Source organism: Pelodiscus sinensis, chromosome 14, assembly GCF_049634645.1.
Source record: "Pelodiscus sinensis isolate JC-2024 chromosome 14, ASM4963464v1, whole genome shotgun sequence".
NCBI lineage: Eukaryota > Metazoa > Chordata > Testudines > Trionychidae > Pelodiscus > Pelodiscus sinensis.
The window spans coordinates 25,445,897-25,465,916 of NC_134724.1; the positions used below are offsets into that span (position 1 = coordinate 25,445,897).

Below are 20,020 nucleotides of genomic sequence, written 5' to 3' on the forward strand. Positions count from 1 at the left end.
AATAAAAAAACCAGCGTGGCCTCTTTAAGAAAAGCTTTTGAGGCTTTTTGGCCCTAACAGGCTGCCAGCAGCCGTCCGCCATCTTGCCTCCCTGCGCCGGGCCGGACAGCTCCCCTGAGGAATAGGGTTGCCAGATGGTTTCAACAAAAGTACCGGACACATTTGACATTACATCACAATCTACATTACATCTTTAGGAAATACCGGTCATTTATATTTTCTCAATTTGTTTCCCGAAAAGAAACCTCAAATACTGGACTGTCCGGTTCAAAACTGGACACCTGGCAACCCTACGGAGGAACCCGGTAAGCACTCAGGATTTTTGCCTCCTGGCTAGGAAAAAAAAATCCAAAACTACCCAGACATTTTAGGTGTCCGGTATTTTCTAATTTTTTTTTTAACCGGACAGGAGGCGAAAATACCAGACTATCCGGTTCAATACCGGACACCTGGCAACCATACCTCCCGGCTCCCTGTGCTGACCTGGCCAGGGGAGCCATCTGGCACGGCCATTAAAGATGGTGAATTAAAGATAGCGTCGGCCGGCGGGAGCCTTGATGTGGCCAAAAAACCTATAAACGCATTTTCTAGAAGAGACAGAGCTTTTTTTTTAAATTTAAAATTTTTTTTTATTTGACCAAATGTGACCGGTGGTTCCTTTTAAAGGGGCAATGGGGCAGTCTTTTTGTTTTGTTTTGGCTTTTGCTCCTGTGCACAATTTAAAGTGTTAGCAATCATCTATAAAACACTAAAGCCTATATTAGACCAGGCAGGTTGGCTTAAGGTACACCATCCAACTATGCAAAATGCCTAGCTGGATTCAATTTGCCTTAAGTCAAGCTGCCATAGTGTCTATTCTGTGGGAGGCCAATGGGTGCACATGCTCCTGTTGGCATCCCTTACTTCTCACAGAATGAGAAGTACCAAATGCCAGCAGGGCCTTCCCTCATTGTTCAATTTAGGGGTCTACAATTAGACCCACTAAATCGAATGCGAGAAGATCGACCTCTGGAGGGTCAATCTTCTTCTTAGTGTAGACATGGCCTAAGTGAGTGCCTGTGCTTTTATCCTGTGCTCAATTACTGAAAGTATTTAGATTCCCAGTGAGTGAGCGGCAGGACTTTCTCTGAAAGAGCGTTTGCTAAAGCCTAATTTTGGCGAGTTTTATGTCACAGTGCAAGACATTCATTTAATCTGACTTTATAACTGGTGATAAGTGGAAGGTGATGGGCCAGGAGATTTGCTTTATGGTCGTGATATATATATATGGCCATGCAAGGCTGGGAAAGCAGGTCTTCCAAAAACAAAAAAATAAAAAACCCAACAACATACATGCTTCAAAATGGCCTAAATGTCTTTCATGGATTGCCCAGTTTTTGTTGAAGATTTCTATCAATCTTCTAGCAATCCTAGTCTCCCATCCTTAATCAAAGTCCTACAGCCCATTTGTTGGCATTGGAGATGGATGTTAAACATTCCACAACGCTTAAAAAGGAAAATAAAAGATAGTGGGATAAGCCAAACCTGCTGCTGAGAGCCATATTCTGACCTCTCCATATGTATCGACACTCCTGAGCAGTGATCACAAGAAACAGCTGCACAGTATGAGACCAATAAGACACTGTGGGGGAAAGGAGGAGACTATTCTAATGGAAACAGTCCTTGGTTCAACTCACCTGGTGTCCCACAGTTTTCTTATGCTCCTTGCTTGCGTGGCCTGGTCTGGCTTTGGCTGGTTTGACAGCAGTGCGAGTCAGCAGCGTGCGACCTGAAGTGGTTGCTGAGGTGGGACTAAAAGCCTTCTCGTCATCCTGAAATAACTCTGACAGCATCTTAAACTGGTGGGGAAGTAGGAAAAAAGAAGTTGCATCTCAGAATCAGGGGGCGAGTGTTCTAGAAGGAAAGAAATGCTGTCTAAAGGGTAGTGCACGGATCTGAGAGAGAGTATTGGTTCTTTTTCCTACCCCTGAGTGGCTATGTGGCCTTGACACAGTGAACAAACCATCTAATCTAGAAATGGGTATAACTGTACTAGTCTACCTCACACAGGTTTTAGGCTTAATTATTTATAGTGTGTCTTAAGATCCTCCAATGGAAATAGCAGAGTACAGATGCTGAAGTACAAAGAAGGAGAGGTTTTATCTTTTTTAAGTATGTAAGAGAGGGTTAAAATCCTAGCTCGTTTTCTGTAAGCAGTTTTCTTTCCTTTTGGTAGTGGGAGATGGAAGAGACTAAAGACAGAGCACATACATGTACGAACAATGTGAGGTGTGCAAATGTGTGACGATTTAATGATAAAATAGCTCGGATTTGTGGGTCTCGTGGCATCAAATCCTGGATTGCCTTGAGTCTTATGCATAGAACCAGCAATAGGGTCTTATGCATAGAACCAGCTCAGACAGTCTGACACAGTCATGTGCTGGCAATCCCTTTAAGTGTAATTGGGCTCAGGCATATCTGTCACATTCGCTATCCCAGAGAGGCAGCTGGTGGGAGTGACCAACTCCAGTTGCCCAAGAGATGGAGCTGGCTCCTGCATCAGTAAGGCAGCATATGGGATGCCCTGAAGATAGGGAGGTGGGGTGAGTTCTGGAATGGCCTAGCAGATAGGGCATTTGCCTGGGGAGCACAGGGTGGTAGGCTTAAGTTCACTTCCCTCCAACACCAGTTTCCTTAGGGATGGAGTAGGCAATGGTAGTAGAAAGGCAGGATAAGGCATGTTCTGAAGGTAGGGAGGTGGGGTAGGTTCTGGAGTGGCCTAGGGCTGCCCCGAGCTGGTCCAGAATAGCTAGGTGATTTCATTAAAAGGGCTAAGGACTCAGGTTGAGTGTGGAGCCATAGACAGCAGGCAGATGTCTAAGGAAGAAGCTGAGTGATGCCCACAGAAGACTGAGGGAATTCCAGGGAGGGAGCCGGGAAATCAGGGCTCTATCCCAGAAAAGCATCTGAGGACTAAGCTTGGGACAGGCTGAGGAGCTCAAGTAGGGAAAAAGTGCTTTTTGTTTGAATTGGTTTCCTCAGAGGGGGGATTAGATTCAAAGTAACCCAGATGAAGGGTCTGAGCCATGGGAATCTCAGGGACAGGCAAAACCTGGGTTAAGGAAAACTGAGGTAGGCAGTGCCAGCAGTAGCACACTTGACCAGCAGGCGTTCCCCATGACACTCTGCTCCAGATGTTTGCTCAGTACCAATATGCTGTTGTATAGGGCAGCTTGGATGCTAGAACAAAACAGGAAAACCTCCTCCAACAACCTAGTCATGTGTAACTAGCCGAGAAGCAGAAAGGAAACCAAATGGCCCAACAGGCTGATTAGAGCATGCCGGTCTGAAAGCTTTGAAACACACCCACCAGCTAGAAGGAGGATGGATTTATTTGGCTGAAGACTCACTATCTGGCAATCAACAAGAATGGTGAAAAAACCTGAACGGTCTTCCCAAGCAATCTCTGAACCTAACTCTGGTTCCCTTCCTCCCTCACAGTAACTAAATTACAATGACTACAACATGTAACTCTGGTATAACAGCCACTTGAAACAACAGTAACTACTCAGACAACTACAGATAATGCTTCTACATAGATAACTTGCATTGCCTCAGAAACACACACAGAACAGGGAAACTTGAGCCCTTCTACCTATGAATGAATCATCTTTAAAGCAGCATGTATTCTCTTATTCCCAAGAAATAGGAACATTACATTAGCAATTAGCTAAGTATAGCCAACAAGAAATGTTCACTGGTTGCCTTATCAAATTCGATGAGTGTGCACCATGATCAGTGAAACAGTCTGTGCAACAAGATGTTCTTGTACTGGAACTGTACCAGAATGATGTAGTCTGCTAGCCCAACACTCATCCCCTTTCTAAAGCACCATGTGTTTTAAAATGGATGTTGCTGTCCCGTGCAACAATTACAATGGGGGCGGGGAGCAAAACTATGACATTCTTTGGAAACACAAGTAGCAACAGGCTAGATATCTAACAGACATGTCCAACTCATTTCATACAAACTGTGTGCATTGACATCAGCCAAGTAAAGAAGCCTATTGTGAGCAGAATCTTGATAAGATTCCTCCAGATAAGCCTGTTACTGGCACTAACACAAAAGGGTGCTGCTTTGCCTCTGCATTGCTGATGGGCCAGTGTTGCTAAGGAATCAAATATATAAGGCTCATTGCCCCTCAGGTGAAGGTCTGCATGTAAAAATGTTCAACTTAAAAGTCACCACTATTTAAGGCATTATCTGCTACTACGTGTGGGAACAAGGTCAACATGTGGCAATTCTTTACCACTGGTACTGACGGATCAAACTAAAGATAGGACATATGCATAGGGCACTACTGAGGGAATCTTCATTCATTTTTCCTGGCTCAGTCCCTCTCTTGGTTTCACAGGGCACTGGTAGTGCTCAAAGAGAAGAAAAAAACACTGATCAAAGGGCAGACAAGTCATATGGCAGGAAGCAAGCAATCATTTTTCATTTCACATGAATTTTTCAGATGATCTCACACACATGCTGCTAATAGTCTCACAGAACTAATCTCTTTTGATACAAAGCCATCTCAAAAACATGCCAGCAGCAAATATGAAAACTGAGAACCATCAGATATTACTTGTGTGACACATGCACTGGAAAAACCATGCTTGCGTAAATGCCATGGACCAACTTTTAGAGCAAGCTAACATTTCAAGCTGTACATTACATAGCCCTTCGGGGGAAGCATGCTTGCCGTGCCCTTTGGGTAGACCCAACTGTTTCCCCATCATCATAAATCTCTAGAAGCTGTAATGATGCACAGGTAAGCAATTGTTAAAAGCATAAATGATGCAATAGATTTTAGGTTTACCTTCTGTTGAATGTGTGTGGCGAAGTCAGAAAACAACAGCAGCAGCAGCAACAAACAATTAAAATCAGGAATTAAACCAGAAAATCTAAAGGTACGGTAAAGAGTTACTAACAGTTAAGGTGATAGAGATGTAGCCGTGTTAGTCTGGTGTAGCTGAAACAAAATACAGGACTATGTAGCACTTTAAAGACTAACAAGATGGTTTATTAGATGATGAGCTTTCGTGGGCCAGACCCACTTCCTCAGATCAAATAATGGAAGAAAATAGTCACAACCATATATACCAAAGGATACAATTAAAAAAAAAAATGAACACACATGAAAAGGACAAATCACATTGAAGAACAGAAGGGGGATGTGAGGGGGGGGGAGGAAGGAAGGTGAATGCCAGTGAGTTAATGATATTAGAGGTGGGGAAGGGGAAATGTCTGTGAGTTAATAGTATTAGAGGTGATAATTGGGGAAGCTATCTTTGTAATGGGTAAGATAGTTGGAGTCTTTGTTAATTCCCCTGCGGAGAATTTTAGCATGAATGCCAGTTCAGAGGATTCCCTTTCAAGTGCAGATTTGAATGTCTTCTGAAGTAGGATGCAGGTTAGCAGGTCATTCAGACAGTGTCCTTTCTGGTTGAAATGACAAGCAACTGTTTTTTCTTTGTGATCCTGTCTAATGTCTGTTTTGTGGGCATTGATTCTTTGGCGAAGTGTCTGAGACGTTTGTCCAATGTACATAGCAGACGGACACCTTCGGCACATGATAGCATAGATTATATTTCTGGAGGTGCAGGAATAGGTATTCTTGATCTTATAATTCACTTGGTTAGGCCCAATAATGGTGTCAGCAGAGTGAATATGTGGACAAAGCTGGCAGCGGGGTTTGTTGCAAGGGAAAGTACCAGGGTTGGTATTAGTGTGGTATGTCCTGTGGTTGTTGGTAAGAATCATCTTGAGATTAGGTGGTTGTCTATAGGAGACTATGGGTCTGTCTCCCAGAGCTTCTTGGAGTTTAGTGTCCTGTTCCAGTATAGGCTGTAATCTATTGATAATGTGTTGGACAGGTATAAGTTGGGAGCTGTAGGTGATGACAAGTGGTGTTCCGTTGTTGGTTTTCTTGGGTCTGTCTTGTAGTAGATGGTTTCTAGGTATTCGTTTGGCTCTTTCAATTTGCTTTTTTATTTCTCCAGGTGGGTAGTTGAGGTTTATAAATGCTTGGTAGAGATCCTGAAGTTTCTGGTCTCTGTCTGTGGGATTAGAGCAGATGCGGTTGTATCGAAGGGCTTGGCTATAGATGATGGATCGTATGGTGTGTGCTGGATGGGAGCTGGAAGCATGTAGGTAACTGTATGAGTCAGTGGGTTTTCTGTAGAGGGTGGTGTCTAATTTTCCATTGTTGATTTGTACTGTGGTGTCCAGGAAATGAATCTCTCGAGTGGAATGGTCCAGGCTGAGGTTAATGGTGGGGTGTAGGTTGTTGAAATCTCTGTGGAATGTCTCCAGTGTTTCTTGGCCATGCGTCCAGATCATAAAGATGTCATCGATGTAGCGTAAGTAGAGAAGGGGTAAAAGGGGACGGGAGCTGAGGAAACGTTGTTCTAGGTCAGCCATAAAGATATTAGCATACTGTGGGGCCATGCGTGTACCCATGGCTGTGCTGCTGATCTGGAGGTATAAGTTGTTCTCAAACTGGAAATAATTGTGGGTGAGAATGAAGTTACATAGGTCTGCTACCAAGTTGGCAGTGGTGTCCTCTGGGATAGTATTTCTAATAGCTTGTAATCCGTCTTCATGTGGGATATTGGTGTATAGTGCTTCTACATCCATGGTGGCAAGGATGGTGTTATTGGGGAGGTTATCGATGTTTTGTAGTTTCCTTAGGAAGTCAGTAGTGTCTCGGAGATAGCTGGGGGTGTTGGTTGCGTAGGGTTTGAGGAGAGAGTCTACATAGCTGGATAGACCAGTAGTGAGTGTGCCAATATCAGAGATGATGGGGCGTCCGGGGTGTCCAGGTTTATGGATCTTGGGAAGCAGATAGAAAAATCCTGGTCGGGGGTCAGAAGGTGTTTCTGTGTGGATTTGTTCCCGAGTAGCTGTAGGGAGGCTTTTAAGGAGACAGAGTAATTTCTTTTGGTATTCCGAGGTAGGATCAGAGGAGAGAGGTTTGTAAAATGTGGTGTTGGAGAGTTGTCTGGTTGCCTCTTGGTTATAGTCGGCCTTATTCATAATGACCACAGCACCACCTTTGTCAGCTGGTTTGATTATAATGTCCAGGTTGTTTTTGAGACTCTGGACGGCATGTTGTTCAGCGTGGCTGAGATTGTGTGTCGCTTGTTGTTGTTTGCGAATAATGTCAGTCTGTGCGTTGTTGCGGAAGCTTTGTATATAGAAAACTAGATTGTAATTCCGACCGTCAGGGGGAGTCCATATAGAATTATTCTTCCTTTTGTGTTGATAGGGGGGATCTGGTAGGTCAGATTGGTGTTCATTGGTGGTTTGGAAATATTCTCGGAGGCGGAGGCGGCGAAAAAAAGCTTCAAGGTCACCACAAAATTGTATCCAGTTTGTGGGGGACAGACCCATAGTCTCCTATAGACAACCACCTAACCTCAAGATGATTCTTACCAACAACCACAGGACATACCACACTAATACCAACCCTGGTACTTTCCCTTGCAACAAACCCCGCTGCCAGCTTTGTCCACATATTCACTCTGCTGACACCATTATTGGGCCTAGCCAAGTGAATTATAAGATCAAGAATACATATTCCTGCGCCTCCAGAAATATAATCTATGCTATCATGTGCCGAAAGTGTCCGTCTGCTATGTACACTGGACAAACGTCTCGGACACTTCGCCAAGAATCAATGCCCACAAAACAGACATTAGACAGGATCACAAAGAAAAAACAGTTGCTTGTCATTTCAACCAGAAAGGACACTGTCTGAATGACCTGCTAACCTGCATCCTACTTCAGAAGACATTCAAATCTGCACTTGAAAGGGAATCCTCTGAACTGGCATTTATGCTAAAATTCGACACTCTCCGCAGGGGAATTAACAAAGACTCCAACTATCTTACCCATTACAAAGATAGCTTCCCCAATTATCACCTCTAATACTATTAACTCACAGACATTTCCCCTTCCCCACCTCTAATATCATTAACTCACTGGCATTCACCTTCCTTCCCCCCCCCCCCCCCCCCACACACATCCCCCTTCTGTTCTGCAATGTGATTTGTCCTTGTCATGTGTGTTCTTTTTTTTTTTAATTGTATCCTTTGGTATATATGGTTGTGACTATTTTCTTCCATTATTTGATCTGAGGAAGTGGGTCTGGCCCACGAAAGCTCATCATCTAATAAACCATCTTGTTAGTCTTTAAAGTGCTACATAGTCCTGTATTTTGTTTTAACAATTAAGGCTGCCTGAAAAACTTCCAGAGAAACATTTTTTTCATTGGATAATGGGTTTCCCCCCCAAATCTAAAGTTTTTGCAAGAAAAAAAAAGGATTTTTTAAACATTTTCCATTAGGAAAATCAAAGCATTTAATTTCAGATGGGACTAGATCAAGATGACATTAATCTCAGTATTTGCCTAAAATGGCACCATGCTTTATGTGAGTTATGGTTTCAGTTCCCTCGTGCCCCATTCTTCCCTGTGGGCCATTCTCCCCAAACTGACTAGAACCCCCATGATCCTCACAGTCTCTTCCAGTGGCTGAGGCACTGAGGCTAGGCAGCAGTGCCTAGAGGGAAGAACAGGAGCATAATGGGTCCACAATCACAACTCACAGAAGGCATCATAGCAGCTGACATGGTCGCAGAGGTTAACATCAACCTGAACAAAACACTGCTGAAGAGAAAATATTTGTAACTTCTCATTCCATACAAAGTTTAGATATTTCATCTTTGCCACAGGATGGCTATCAGCTACATTAATGATTGCATGGGTATCATTCCAATCTGTCTGCAGCCCTTCAGCTAGCAAATTCCCTACTATGGTTACCAGGAAGTACATTTTGTACTTGCTTTTTTTAGTTCAGAAGACAAACAGCTAGCATTCCTACCATTAAGAGAAAATAGTCCTTCAACAGTGACCATGTCACATATTATACCTTGGGGTAATACTTTTTAATTTTTAAATGGGATAGTCTAATGGAGTTTTTTTTTATTAAAAAGCCACCTTCAGGGATCAGTAAATTCTTCAGCCAATGTAGATTTTCCTGCTTTACTGAGTTCTCATTTTGATTTGGCTTTTGGAGCAGGTACACAGGGGCAACCTAACTTGCTTGCATACTTGTTTATGTTTAACTGATCTGTACTGGAAAGACTCTTCTGTTTTCATAAAACATTTAACAATCAAAGAATGTGCAGTTTAGAAGGAAACAGTCAAGCCTTCCATTATTATTTTGATCTATCAAGATCCCGTCATAATTTCTCAAAAAGCCTAAACAAATTTTAAATGAAATTTAATTGAAAATTCATGCAAGGATAAAAGTTAAAATAATAATAATAATAATAATAATAATAATAATAATAATAATAATAATAATAATAATAATAATAAAGGTTCCAACCAGCAAACATACCAAACCCATTTCTAATTTGTGATTTTCAAAGTAAATATTCCAGTACCATTCCATTAATATATCTATGGCTAAATAAAGACATACTTGAATGGGAGAAAGATTGCCCCATAACTTTCTAAATATGTACGAATAACTAAATAAATAGAAAGTATAGCCAAGGGAAGATGGCCATTTATACTCAAGGCAAAAAATAACTTTAGTTTCTAATGATCATTTTTAAAAAGCTTCACGTTAAACTGACCTTTATCTTGGCATCCCATATTGGGGGGGGGGGGGGGGGGAATCAATCCTCAATACTAACCTTACTTGATTTTAGGACCTTGATTTGTTCTTCATAAACTGTGTCTTTGTTCTTTTCCAGGAAGCCTTCACATTGATATTCCACCTAAAAATACAGAAATGTGTTTGTTTTTTTACAAAGTTATTTAGCAGTACATCTTTGCATGATTCAACAGCTATAACCTGTGAAATTAAAAAGTTTTCTATTCATGTTGTTTAAAACATCTATCACTGAATACATCCTTGCAGGACAAACACTGCTTGTAAGAAAGGTTACTTGCTAATAAAAAATGAGAAACTTTAAACCATCACATATGCATAACTGCTGTAATTGTATTAAACTAGACAAAGTGTGTATGTGCAGAGATGTCTCTGATGGGACAGTGTGATCAAGTGGTTATAGAGGCTAAGGGCTTGTCTCCGCTTAGCCCAAGATCGATGCACTGGAAATAGATCTCCCTGGGGTTCAATTTAATGGGTCTTGTAAGGACTCACTAAACTGACTGCCGATGGTGCCTGTCAACCTCAGTACTCCACCAAGTTGTGACGAGTAAGGGAAGTCAACAGGAGAGTTTCTCACATCAACCTCTTTCAGTGCGGACACTGCAGAAATTCAACCTATGGTACATTGACTAGCTACACTATTCTCGTAGTTGGAGTTGTGCATCTTAGGTCAACTTTCTCCCTAGTATAGACCTGGCCTAAGTCACTTCGTCTCCTTGTGCTTCAGGTAACATAGCTGTAAAATTAGATAAAAACCAGAGCTCACTGAGAAGCAGATAATCCATTGCTTGACGCATGTAAAATTGGTCATAGTTACAGCCAGCTGCACAAAGGTCTTCATCTGATTCAAATGGGCAACTGTCTTCAGTAGTAATTATAAGTAGGTATTCTTCAAAAGACAATAGACTCTATAAATGATAACAATCCCCACTTCTTAATTTATTCTTTTATCACAGGAAAATTGATTCCCTTAGACTTAGCCCTGCATGCCTCTAACTAAAGAGAGATGATGAGTGATGATCCATCTGATGTAAGAATGAGTGAAAAGAAAAACAACTTCCCTCTCCCCCAAATCCACAGAATAGTTTTTTAAAAATACAGAGCTAATAAGAGATATTTAAGTGTCTCTCTCTCAGACTGACCCCAGGAAGACAGCAGTTACATCAGCAGCAGTCTAGATGTTCATTTAACAAGAATGACCTCTTTAGCAGCTTTGCTATCAGTAGGCTGGGATCAAGAGTTGGAGATGAATGCCCTCTTTCAAAAAGGAACTTCACTAACTTTGTCTCTCCAGGCTACATGTCTCTGGACGGAGCAACTGCTCACAGCCATCCTCTTTTCACTGAGAACTTCGTCACCCCCATTTCATAACACACTGCCATTGAAACTATTCCAATAGGCATGGCAAAAATAAATCCCCAATTTCCTCTACACAAAAACAATGCTCTCAGTGCTCGCTAGCCATTATGGAAAAAATTCTGACCAAGGCTCTACAGTATTTGTTAAAATGAACGTCAGCTCCATGCCAGGGGCCCACACATAAACTATCCACCATTTAAGCCCTATTTTGAATTTCACCCTAATTCTGTAATATTAAAATAATTTTCCCATTTGAAAAAATACCACTAGAGGGAGGCAATGAGCTCTATGTATTTCAAGTTTATAAACCTTGCCACCTAAGGCCTATATTATGGGTTTACAGACACACACTCTTCCAACATGTTTGTATGTGTTAACTTGTACATATATGAAAGACTAAATGGCTTAACACTGATAATTCCTCAGTCTTACAAGTGCTTATGACTTGCACAGCCTGGGACTTCTCCAGCCTGAACTATACTATTCAGTATAGAGTTCAAAGCATACAGGCAGTCCCCGGGTTATGTACAAGATAGGGACTGTGGGTTTGTTCTTAATTGAATCTATATGTAAGTCGGAACTGGCGTCCAGATTCAGCTGCTGCTGAAACTGACCAGTGGCTGACTACAGGAAGCATGAGGCAGAGTTGCTCTGCCCCGGGCTTCCTGGAATCAGCCTCTGATCAGTTTCAACAGGCTGAATCTGGTCGCCAGTTCTTACATACAGATTCAACTTAAGAACCCCAGGCGTCCCCAAGTCAGCTGCTGCTGAAACTGATCAGTGGCTGATTCCAGGAAGCCCGGGGCAGAACAACTCTGCCTCGGGCTTCCTGTAGTCAGCGCTGGTCAGTTTCAGCAGCGGCTGACTTGGGGACGCCTGGGGCAGAGCAGCTGGGGTGCTGCCGGGTTGCTCCAGTAACGCCCAGAGCGACGCTGTGGGACCAACCAGCAGCACCCCAGATGCTCTACCACAGGCGTCCAGAGAAAAGCCTGGTCTGCTGTGGGGGAGGGGGGGGCATACTAGCTGCGAGACGCACCGCGGTCCCGCCGCCCGGGTCCTCCGCAGCTTTGCTCCGTGTCTTCCTGCTCTGCTGATCTCCAGCAGACCAGGGAAACGCGGAGCAAACCCTGTTCGTAACTGCGGAGTCGGATCCGCATAACTCGGGGACTGCCTGTATTTTAAACAGATAGTCTCCATGTATTTTATAGTATGTAAAGACTTTCGTGTACTATCTTTTTGCCCTTTCATCATTTCAGCAGAGAAATGGCTCATGCATCAAACATACACATTCTCTTAGCTATCTGCTAGCATCAAGGATACAGTGGAGACCAGAGGTAAAGCAAAGCAGCCTTACTTCTTCTAGGCATACATTTAAGAATGTCAGAAAAAAACAAAGTGTGGTCAAGTAAAGACCACAAATCCTTCTGGTTGTTATTCTTTAGCACATGCTGAACTACAACATAACCCCACTGCTCCTGTAAGTATTGCAGATGAAAATTCTTTTCCCTTGTATGAGAGCAAAATTCTCATCTAGCCCTCTTCAATGTAGCATCATTTTAAACCAGAAAGTAACTCCTTCACGTGTAGACTCAAATTTTTCTTTTAAAAAACAAACTTTTTTTCTGTTAGTTAATTTTCTAGGCTGCTCAGTAAATTGAAGCATGTGGTAAGAACCTGTCTAGCAACATACATTCCAATGACCTACTTTGTCTTCCAGGTCATGTATGCTGAACTTTCTTTGCTATCAACACATTGAGGTAACAGCAGAATGAGGCTGTGTCATGGTGACTGTTCAACTGAACAGATATTGAAATAAACCCACAGTATAAATAATTGGAGAACCAGCATTTGTCAGGATACACTATGGTATGTAAAAAAAATTAAGGTGTTAACTTTTAGACGAAGGACAGTCTGTGGTTAAAACATGGAACCCTGAATTGGGAGAGCTTTTTCATCTTCCCAGCTCTGCCACACACTTGCTGTGTGACCTTGGGCAAGTCACATCTCCTTCTGCCTTATTTTTCCCATCTGAAAGATGGGGATAATAATAATTACACCGCAGAGGAGTGCGCTGAGTCAGCAAAGCATGCTGACATTCTTGGCTGTCTAAGTACAAAGTACTTTTCAGGAACATGGTGGATTTAGAGCAAGAGGTTACTGCTAGTAACTGAGGCCTATACTAGACCCAGAAATAATATATTACAGAGTTATGTGAAAATACTGCAAAGGAAAAAACAATCCTTACCTTGTCAGCAAAGTGTTGTATGATAAAAGCTTTGTTTGACATACGTGGTTTTTCAAAGAGCACACATTTATTCAAATGTGTGTTATACAACTTCTGGGCCCAAGAGCCATCTGATCCTTTTGGCATCTATATAAGGGAATATAAAACATCATTTATACATGTTGTGTACCTTTTAGAGGTGAATAATATCAGAAAGATGGTTCTGCAATAACGGGCAACCACATTTTGTATTCTACTTCAAATTTAAGCCCCCTGCTACACTGAAGTTTGCAAGTAACTTGTTATGGGTCTGACTCTGCAAACAGTTATCACTGAGCAACTTGTTTACTACTGCAGATTGTATCACCGGGACTATTCTCAGCAATGTTTCTGTGAGTGGACCCTACCCAAGTTACAGACACTCTGAAGAGAACAGGGGGAAAGAACAAAAAAGAAAAGGGAGAGATAAATACATTCGATCAACAAACTTTCAGTGCAGTATATCTAGAAGCAAAAAGTATTATACACAAGACAGTTTCTTATTCAAGACAGACTTACTAGGTCAAAGCATATCCATCACTATTAGTTGTTTGTAATGTCTTAGCAAGTAGAAGCCCCAAGTCAGGGATCCAATGAATTTAACACTGTACACATATGAAATAAAAAGATAATCCCTGCACCAAACAGTTCATAATCTTAGTATATGATAAACAGATAGGCTACGTCTACACTGGCCCCTTTTCCGGAAGGGGCATGTTAATTTCACCTATCGTAGTAGGGAAATCCGCGGGGGATTTAAATATCCCCCGCGGCATTTAAATAAAAATGTCCGCCGCTTTTTTCCGGCTTTTAAAAAAGCCGGAAAAGAGCGTCTACACTGGCCCCGATCCTCCGGAAAAAGCGCCCTTTTCCGGAGGCTTATTCCTACTTCAAAGTAGGAATAAGAGCCTCCGGAAAAGGGCGCTTTTTCCGGAGGATCGGGGCCAGTGTAGACGCTCTTTTCCGGCTTTTTTAAAAGCCGGAAAAAAGCGGCGGACATTTTTATTTAAATGCCGCGGGGGATATTTAAATCCCCCGCGGATTTCCCTACTACGATAGGTGAAATTAACATGCCCCTTCCGGAAAAGGGGCCAGTGTAGACGAGCCCATAGAGAACAAAAAGAACAATGAGGGGGGATGAACTGGGAAAGTGTGAGGAAAGACAACACCGAAACCAATACAATAGTATAGTAAGAAGCAGCTGCAGTATATCAACTGTCTACTCACTGTCCAATGTTTTGTAGGCACCATGGCAGAACTGAGTTTAAGGAGAGATTTGAAGGAGGCAGTGTGGTGGTTTTGCAGATTTTTATAGAAAGTTCTTTACACAGAGGACATAGGAAAAAGCATGAAGGTGGTTAAAGGGGAATTGAATGTCTGGGCAGTGATGGCTAGCACTACTGGTTCCATAACATAGAATTGTTCAGAAGAGGGTCTTGGAAGACCATACAGGGTTTAAGTGGCTTGTGTTTGATGCTGCAGAAAAGGAGGAACCAATGGAGGAATTCAAAAAGAGGAGTGAGGTATTCAGAGCATGAAGGCAGGGGGATAATCTTAGCAGCAAGGATTTGAAAGGACTTCAGGTGGAGGAGTGAGTAGGAGAAAGTTGCACTGGAAAGGAGAAAGTCACAATAGTCAAGACACAAGATGGTTAGAGACCGGACAAGAGCTATAGATACGTGGACTTAGAGGAAAGGCCAGAATATGCCTGTCTTTTGTTCTCCAGTAGTTGCTCCAAATAACTAAAATCCAGAACATCAAAACAATCATAAGAACATAAGAATGGCCATAGGTCAGACCAAAGGTCCATCTAGCCCAGTATTCTGACTGCTGACAGTGGACAGTGCCAGGCGCCCCAGGGGGGGTATACTGAAGACAATGATCAAGCAATGTGTCTCCTGCCATCCTTCTCCAGCCTTTGACAAACAGAGGCCAGGGGCACCATTCCTTACCTCCTGGCTAATAGCCTTTTATGGACCTAACCTCCATGAATTTAACAGAGTTTTAAAAAGAGCTAGATATAGTCCTAGCCTTCACAGACTCCTCTGGCAAGGAGTTCCACAGGCTGACTGTGCACTGTGTGAAGAACTTTCTTTTATTAGTTTTAAACCTGCTACCCATTAAGTTCATTTGGCGTCCTCTAGCTCTTATATTATGGGAACAAGTAAATAACTGTTCTTTATTCACTCTCTCCATTCCACTCATGATTTTATAAACTGAAAAGTCCCAGTCTCTTTAGCCTCTCCTATGGGACCCATTCCAAACCCCTAATCATTTTAGTTCCCCATTTTTGAACCTTTTCTAATGCCAAAATATCTTTTTTGAGGCGAGGAGACCACATCTGTACCCAGTATTCAAGATGTGGGCGTACCATAGTTTTATATAGGGGCAGTAAGATATTCTTCATCTTATTTTCTATCTTTTTAAATGATTCCTAGCATCCTATTTGCTTTTTTGACTGCCGCTGCACACTCGTGGACGTTTTCAGAGAACTATCCACGATGACTCCAAGATCTCTGATTAGCTGTAACTAAATTAGCCACCATCATATTATATGTATAGTTGGGGTTATTTTTTCCAATGTGCATTACTTTACACTTATCCACATTACATTTCATTTGCCATTTTGTTGTCCAATCACTCAGTTTGGTGAGATCTTTTTGAAGTTCTTCACACACTGCTTTGGTCTTGACTATCTTGAACAGTTTAGTATCGTCTAGAAACTTTGCCACCTCACTGCTTACCCCTTTCTCTAGATCGTTTATAAATAAGTTGAATAGGATTGGTCCTAGGACTGACCTTTGGAGAACACCACTAGTTATACCTCTCCATTCTGAAAATTTACCATTTATTTCTATCCTTTGTTTCCTGTCTTTTAACCAGTTCTCAATCCATGAAAGGATCTTGCCTCTTATCCCATGACAACCTAATTTACACAAGAGCCTTTGGTCAGGGACCTTGTCAAAGGCTTTCTGGAAATCTAAGTATACTATATCTACTGGATTCCCCTTGTTTACATATTTGTTAACCGCTTCAAAGAACTCTAATAGATTAGAGTTATGATTATAGGATAAGGAAACTCGAAATAAATAGAAGAAGGGAAGCGGGGGGGGAAGATGTTCTGTCGCCTACCCCCCTACTCTCAGTATACTCTCCTGATACTTTATGCATAGAGGTAGGGGAGTGGGCGACAGAACATCTTTCTTTCTCCCCCACCCCCTCCTTCTCTTCTCCTATTTATTTTGAGTTTCCTTATCTTCTAATCATAACTCCAGTCATCTGAAGAATTGGTCTGTGCCCATGAAAGCTCATGACACCATCTACATGTTTTGTTAGTCTATAAAGTGCTACCAGACCATTTGCTTGCTGTTTTTTTCTATAAGGGTGTGTCTAGACTACAGGGTTTTGTCGACAAAAGTGGACTTTTGTCAACAGAAGGTGTTATTGCATGTAAACTGTCCTTTGCATCTACACTACCATGTCGACAAAGCAGCTTGCTTTGTCGACAGAACTGAATGTAGTGTAGATGCTCTTTGTCGACAGAAGTTTTGTTGACAGTATCTGTCGACAAAACTTCTGTCGACAGAAGCCTGTAGTCTAGACATACCCTAACAGACTAACTTGGCTACCCCCGAAGCTCCAAGACATCATAAAGTGTAGGTGGGCTTGATTCCCATAAGCAGTGCATAAAGAAATAGGAGACCAAGTGTATATCCTGAGGTATAAAAGTCAAGTCATTTGAATACATACCTTACATTCCTCATCTAGCAGATCCAAGATGCCCAGTTTGGCCTCTATGAGATTAATACAAGGCTGATTGTCATAGAAATCAATCAAAGTCCATGGAATTTGTTCCTTCATATATTCCTCCTGTTCCAGCTTAAATACATGCTACGTGGAAAAAAAAATCTGTGAATGAAAATTAAGGCCAAATACACTGTTTTCTTGTTAATTTGTTTTCTTCGTGGTACATTAAACCTAGCCAATCAGTGACATACAAGTTACAACTGAGCCAAATAATAAACAAGTGGAAGAAAGGCAAATTAACCCTTTTCTTCTAGCCTATGCAGACTAAATTAAAACATTCATTAAAAGCAAAGCTTGGCTTTTTTCCCTCACTCATAACAGAATCTATTATCGGGCTATTTGTGAACTTGTGAGCATATGCATCAGAGAGAGAGAGATACAAACACACATTTGCTTCTTCCACAACACTTGTGCCACGTCTTTGAAAACAAGATACAAAAATACAGAGACAACTGTTTTGAAAAGTAAATTAGAGCCCCACAAAATTTTCAAAATGAAAGTTCAAGTTCTCAAAATTTGAGATTTTAAAATAGTCAAGGTTGTGTTACAATTACCCTATTTTACACCAAAAAAATACTTTTGGATGTTTTCTACTGAGAGACAATTTTGAGATTCATTTGTTTTCAAGTGGCGTTATGTTCAAACAAAACTTAACAGATTTTTAGAAGGAAGAAACAAAGAATCAAAGAGACTTTCATGTGTTTCATGTAAGAAACTCATTTTGCAAAACTTTGTGAAAGTTAAATTTTGCTACATCAACTTCAGTTTTAATTTAATTATTATTTCATAGAAGGTAATACAAAATTACACAGCCCTAACAGAATGTGCACAGAAAGCAAAGTGAACATTTTAGAACAAAAATTCCAATAGTAAAATATTAAACATGCAAACTTTTGTCATTTTAACATTATTTTATTTAACTAAAGTTTCCATAGGATTTGCTTGTTTACTTAATTTAAACTGTATTTTTTGTCACAGTTAAATTGTAATACATATAATCAGAAATGGGTAAATTTTTTTTTAGCAAATAGAAATTTTTCCCAAAATGCATATTTAGGGCTCCAAAATGATTTACAAATTTAAATAGAATTTGACAAATAGTTTAATTTGGGGGAAAATGGAAAAAAACGTTTCAAAATGTTTCACTTTGAACATTTTGAAATGTTTTGTTTCAAGTTTTCATTACAAAATGGCATTACATTTCCAAATTTAGCAAAAAGAAAACATGCACACAAAAATGTGAAAAACACACGAGAATGGCCAAATTAAAACAAAAAGCTATTTTGAAATTGTCCAGAAATGTTTCAGTCCATTATCAACAACATTTTTAAAATTTGTTAATTTGACCAAAAATTCAAAACATTTGTTTTGGCTTAAAAATCAAACCATCTGCCCCCTTGGCTCTCTCAATTTTTTGGTTTAATTCCTAAACTGAAATGTCATTATTCCCTCAGCTCTCTATATAACTATTCTGACTCACAAAAAATTCAGAATATGTTCTAATAAGTATCAACATTTCTGACACTATTTAGGAGACACATAACATTAGTCTAGCTGAAGACACACAACAGTCTCAAGGCATGCCTACACTAGGAAATTATTCTGAAATAACTTATTTAGAAATAATAACTTCCAAAATAAACTAATTTGAAATAAGTGTGATTCCTCATGACAAGCAGAAGTTATTACTTGGAAATATCAGGCTTGGTAGTGTGGACGTTCCCCAACCTCCCTTCATTCTAGGCTCCCCTTATCTGTAATATCTCCCAAGGGTGACCCCAGGTTGGGTGGACAGGGCTCAAACGCTCAACCTCTGGGTCCTGAGGCAGGTACCTTATCCACTGCACCACTGGAAGAGCCTACCAAGTAGACCAGGACTCAGGATTATCCTTTAGTGCCCTCTTAATTCAATGTGGAAGACTATCAACACATTATATCTCCAGCTCACAACAGCAAGAAAGCAGAAAATTATTCTGACAAAATAGTTTATCCTTTTTATTTTGTTAGCTTAAGCTTTATTCAATGCCTTTAAATATAAAGAGTCCTTAGAAGCAGCTTAGGGGAGCTGCACTACATTTTAAGCACTTAACACCAACATTATATGGAAAGAGAATTCCTCTCTGGAATTAAACTAAAGTATTGCTAAATGCAAAACTTCTTTTATTGAAGTACAGGTTGAACCTTCTAAATCTGGGATTCTGTGGTCCAGCAGGATCACGGATGTTGCTGGACCAGAGAGTCCGGGAGTGTGAGCCTGTCAGGAGTCCAGTGGCAGGGAGCAGTCAGGTCCCAAGGGTGCTGGACCTGGGTGGTCCAACCTGTAGTAGTCAGGTTGAATTTGAGCCATGTTCTTCGCTATTGATATATAGTTACATTCTATATTTGGTAAGATACAGATATACAGTAAACTTCTGATAATCCGGCACCTTTAGGACCCAGGGGGTGCCAGATTATCAAATATGCCAGACTATCAGAAGGGGGGAGGCTATGAGGGGTCTGGGGTGGGGTGGGGTAGGGGGAGATGGTCAGTTTCAGCTGCGGCTGAATCGTGGACACCTGCGGCAGAGCAGCCGGGGTGCTGCCAGGTTGGTCTGGTAGCGCCGCCCCTCGGCACTGCGAGACCAACCTGGCAGCACCCCAGCTCTGCTCTTGGGGACGCCTGGGACAGAGCAGATGGGATGCTGTCGGGTTGGTCCCACAGCGCCGAGGAGCGGTGCTACGGGATCAATCCGACAGCACCCCAGCTGCTCTGCCCCAGATGTCCCCGATTCAGCTGCTGCTGAAACTGACCAGCGGCTGACCAGAATCAGGTTGTGGAATCATCATCTCTGGAGATATTTAAGAGTAGGTTAGATAAATGTCTATCAGGGATGGT

At 41.5% G+C, this 20,020-nt stretch overlaps 1 protein-coding gene across 9 annotated transcripts in view; it reads right to left on the reverse strand.

Moving 5' to 3' along the window:
- MYO5A (myosin VA) overlaps positions 1-20,020 on the reverse strand; it is a 187,012-nt gene that overhangs the window by 59,423 nt on the left and 107,569 nt on the right. For all 9 annotated transcript variants that reach the window (XM_075897261.1, XM_075897259.1, XM_075897267.1 and 6 more), the window contains exons 12-15: positions 17,089-17,229; positions 13,321-13,446; positions 9,736-9,819; positions 1,677-1,838 (exon numbers count right to left, since the gene is read on the reverse strand). In XM_075897261.1, the coding sequence (XP_075753376.1) occupies positions 1,677-1,838; positions 9,736-9,819; positions 13,321-13,446; positions 17,089-17,229 (513 nt within the window). The remainder of the gene's footprint in view (positions 1-1,676; positions 1,839-9,735; positions 9,820-13,320; positions 13,447-17,088; positions 17,230-20,020) is intronic.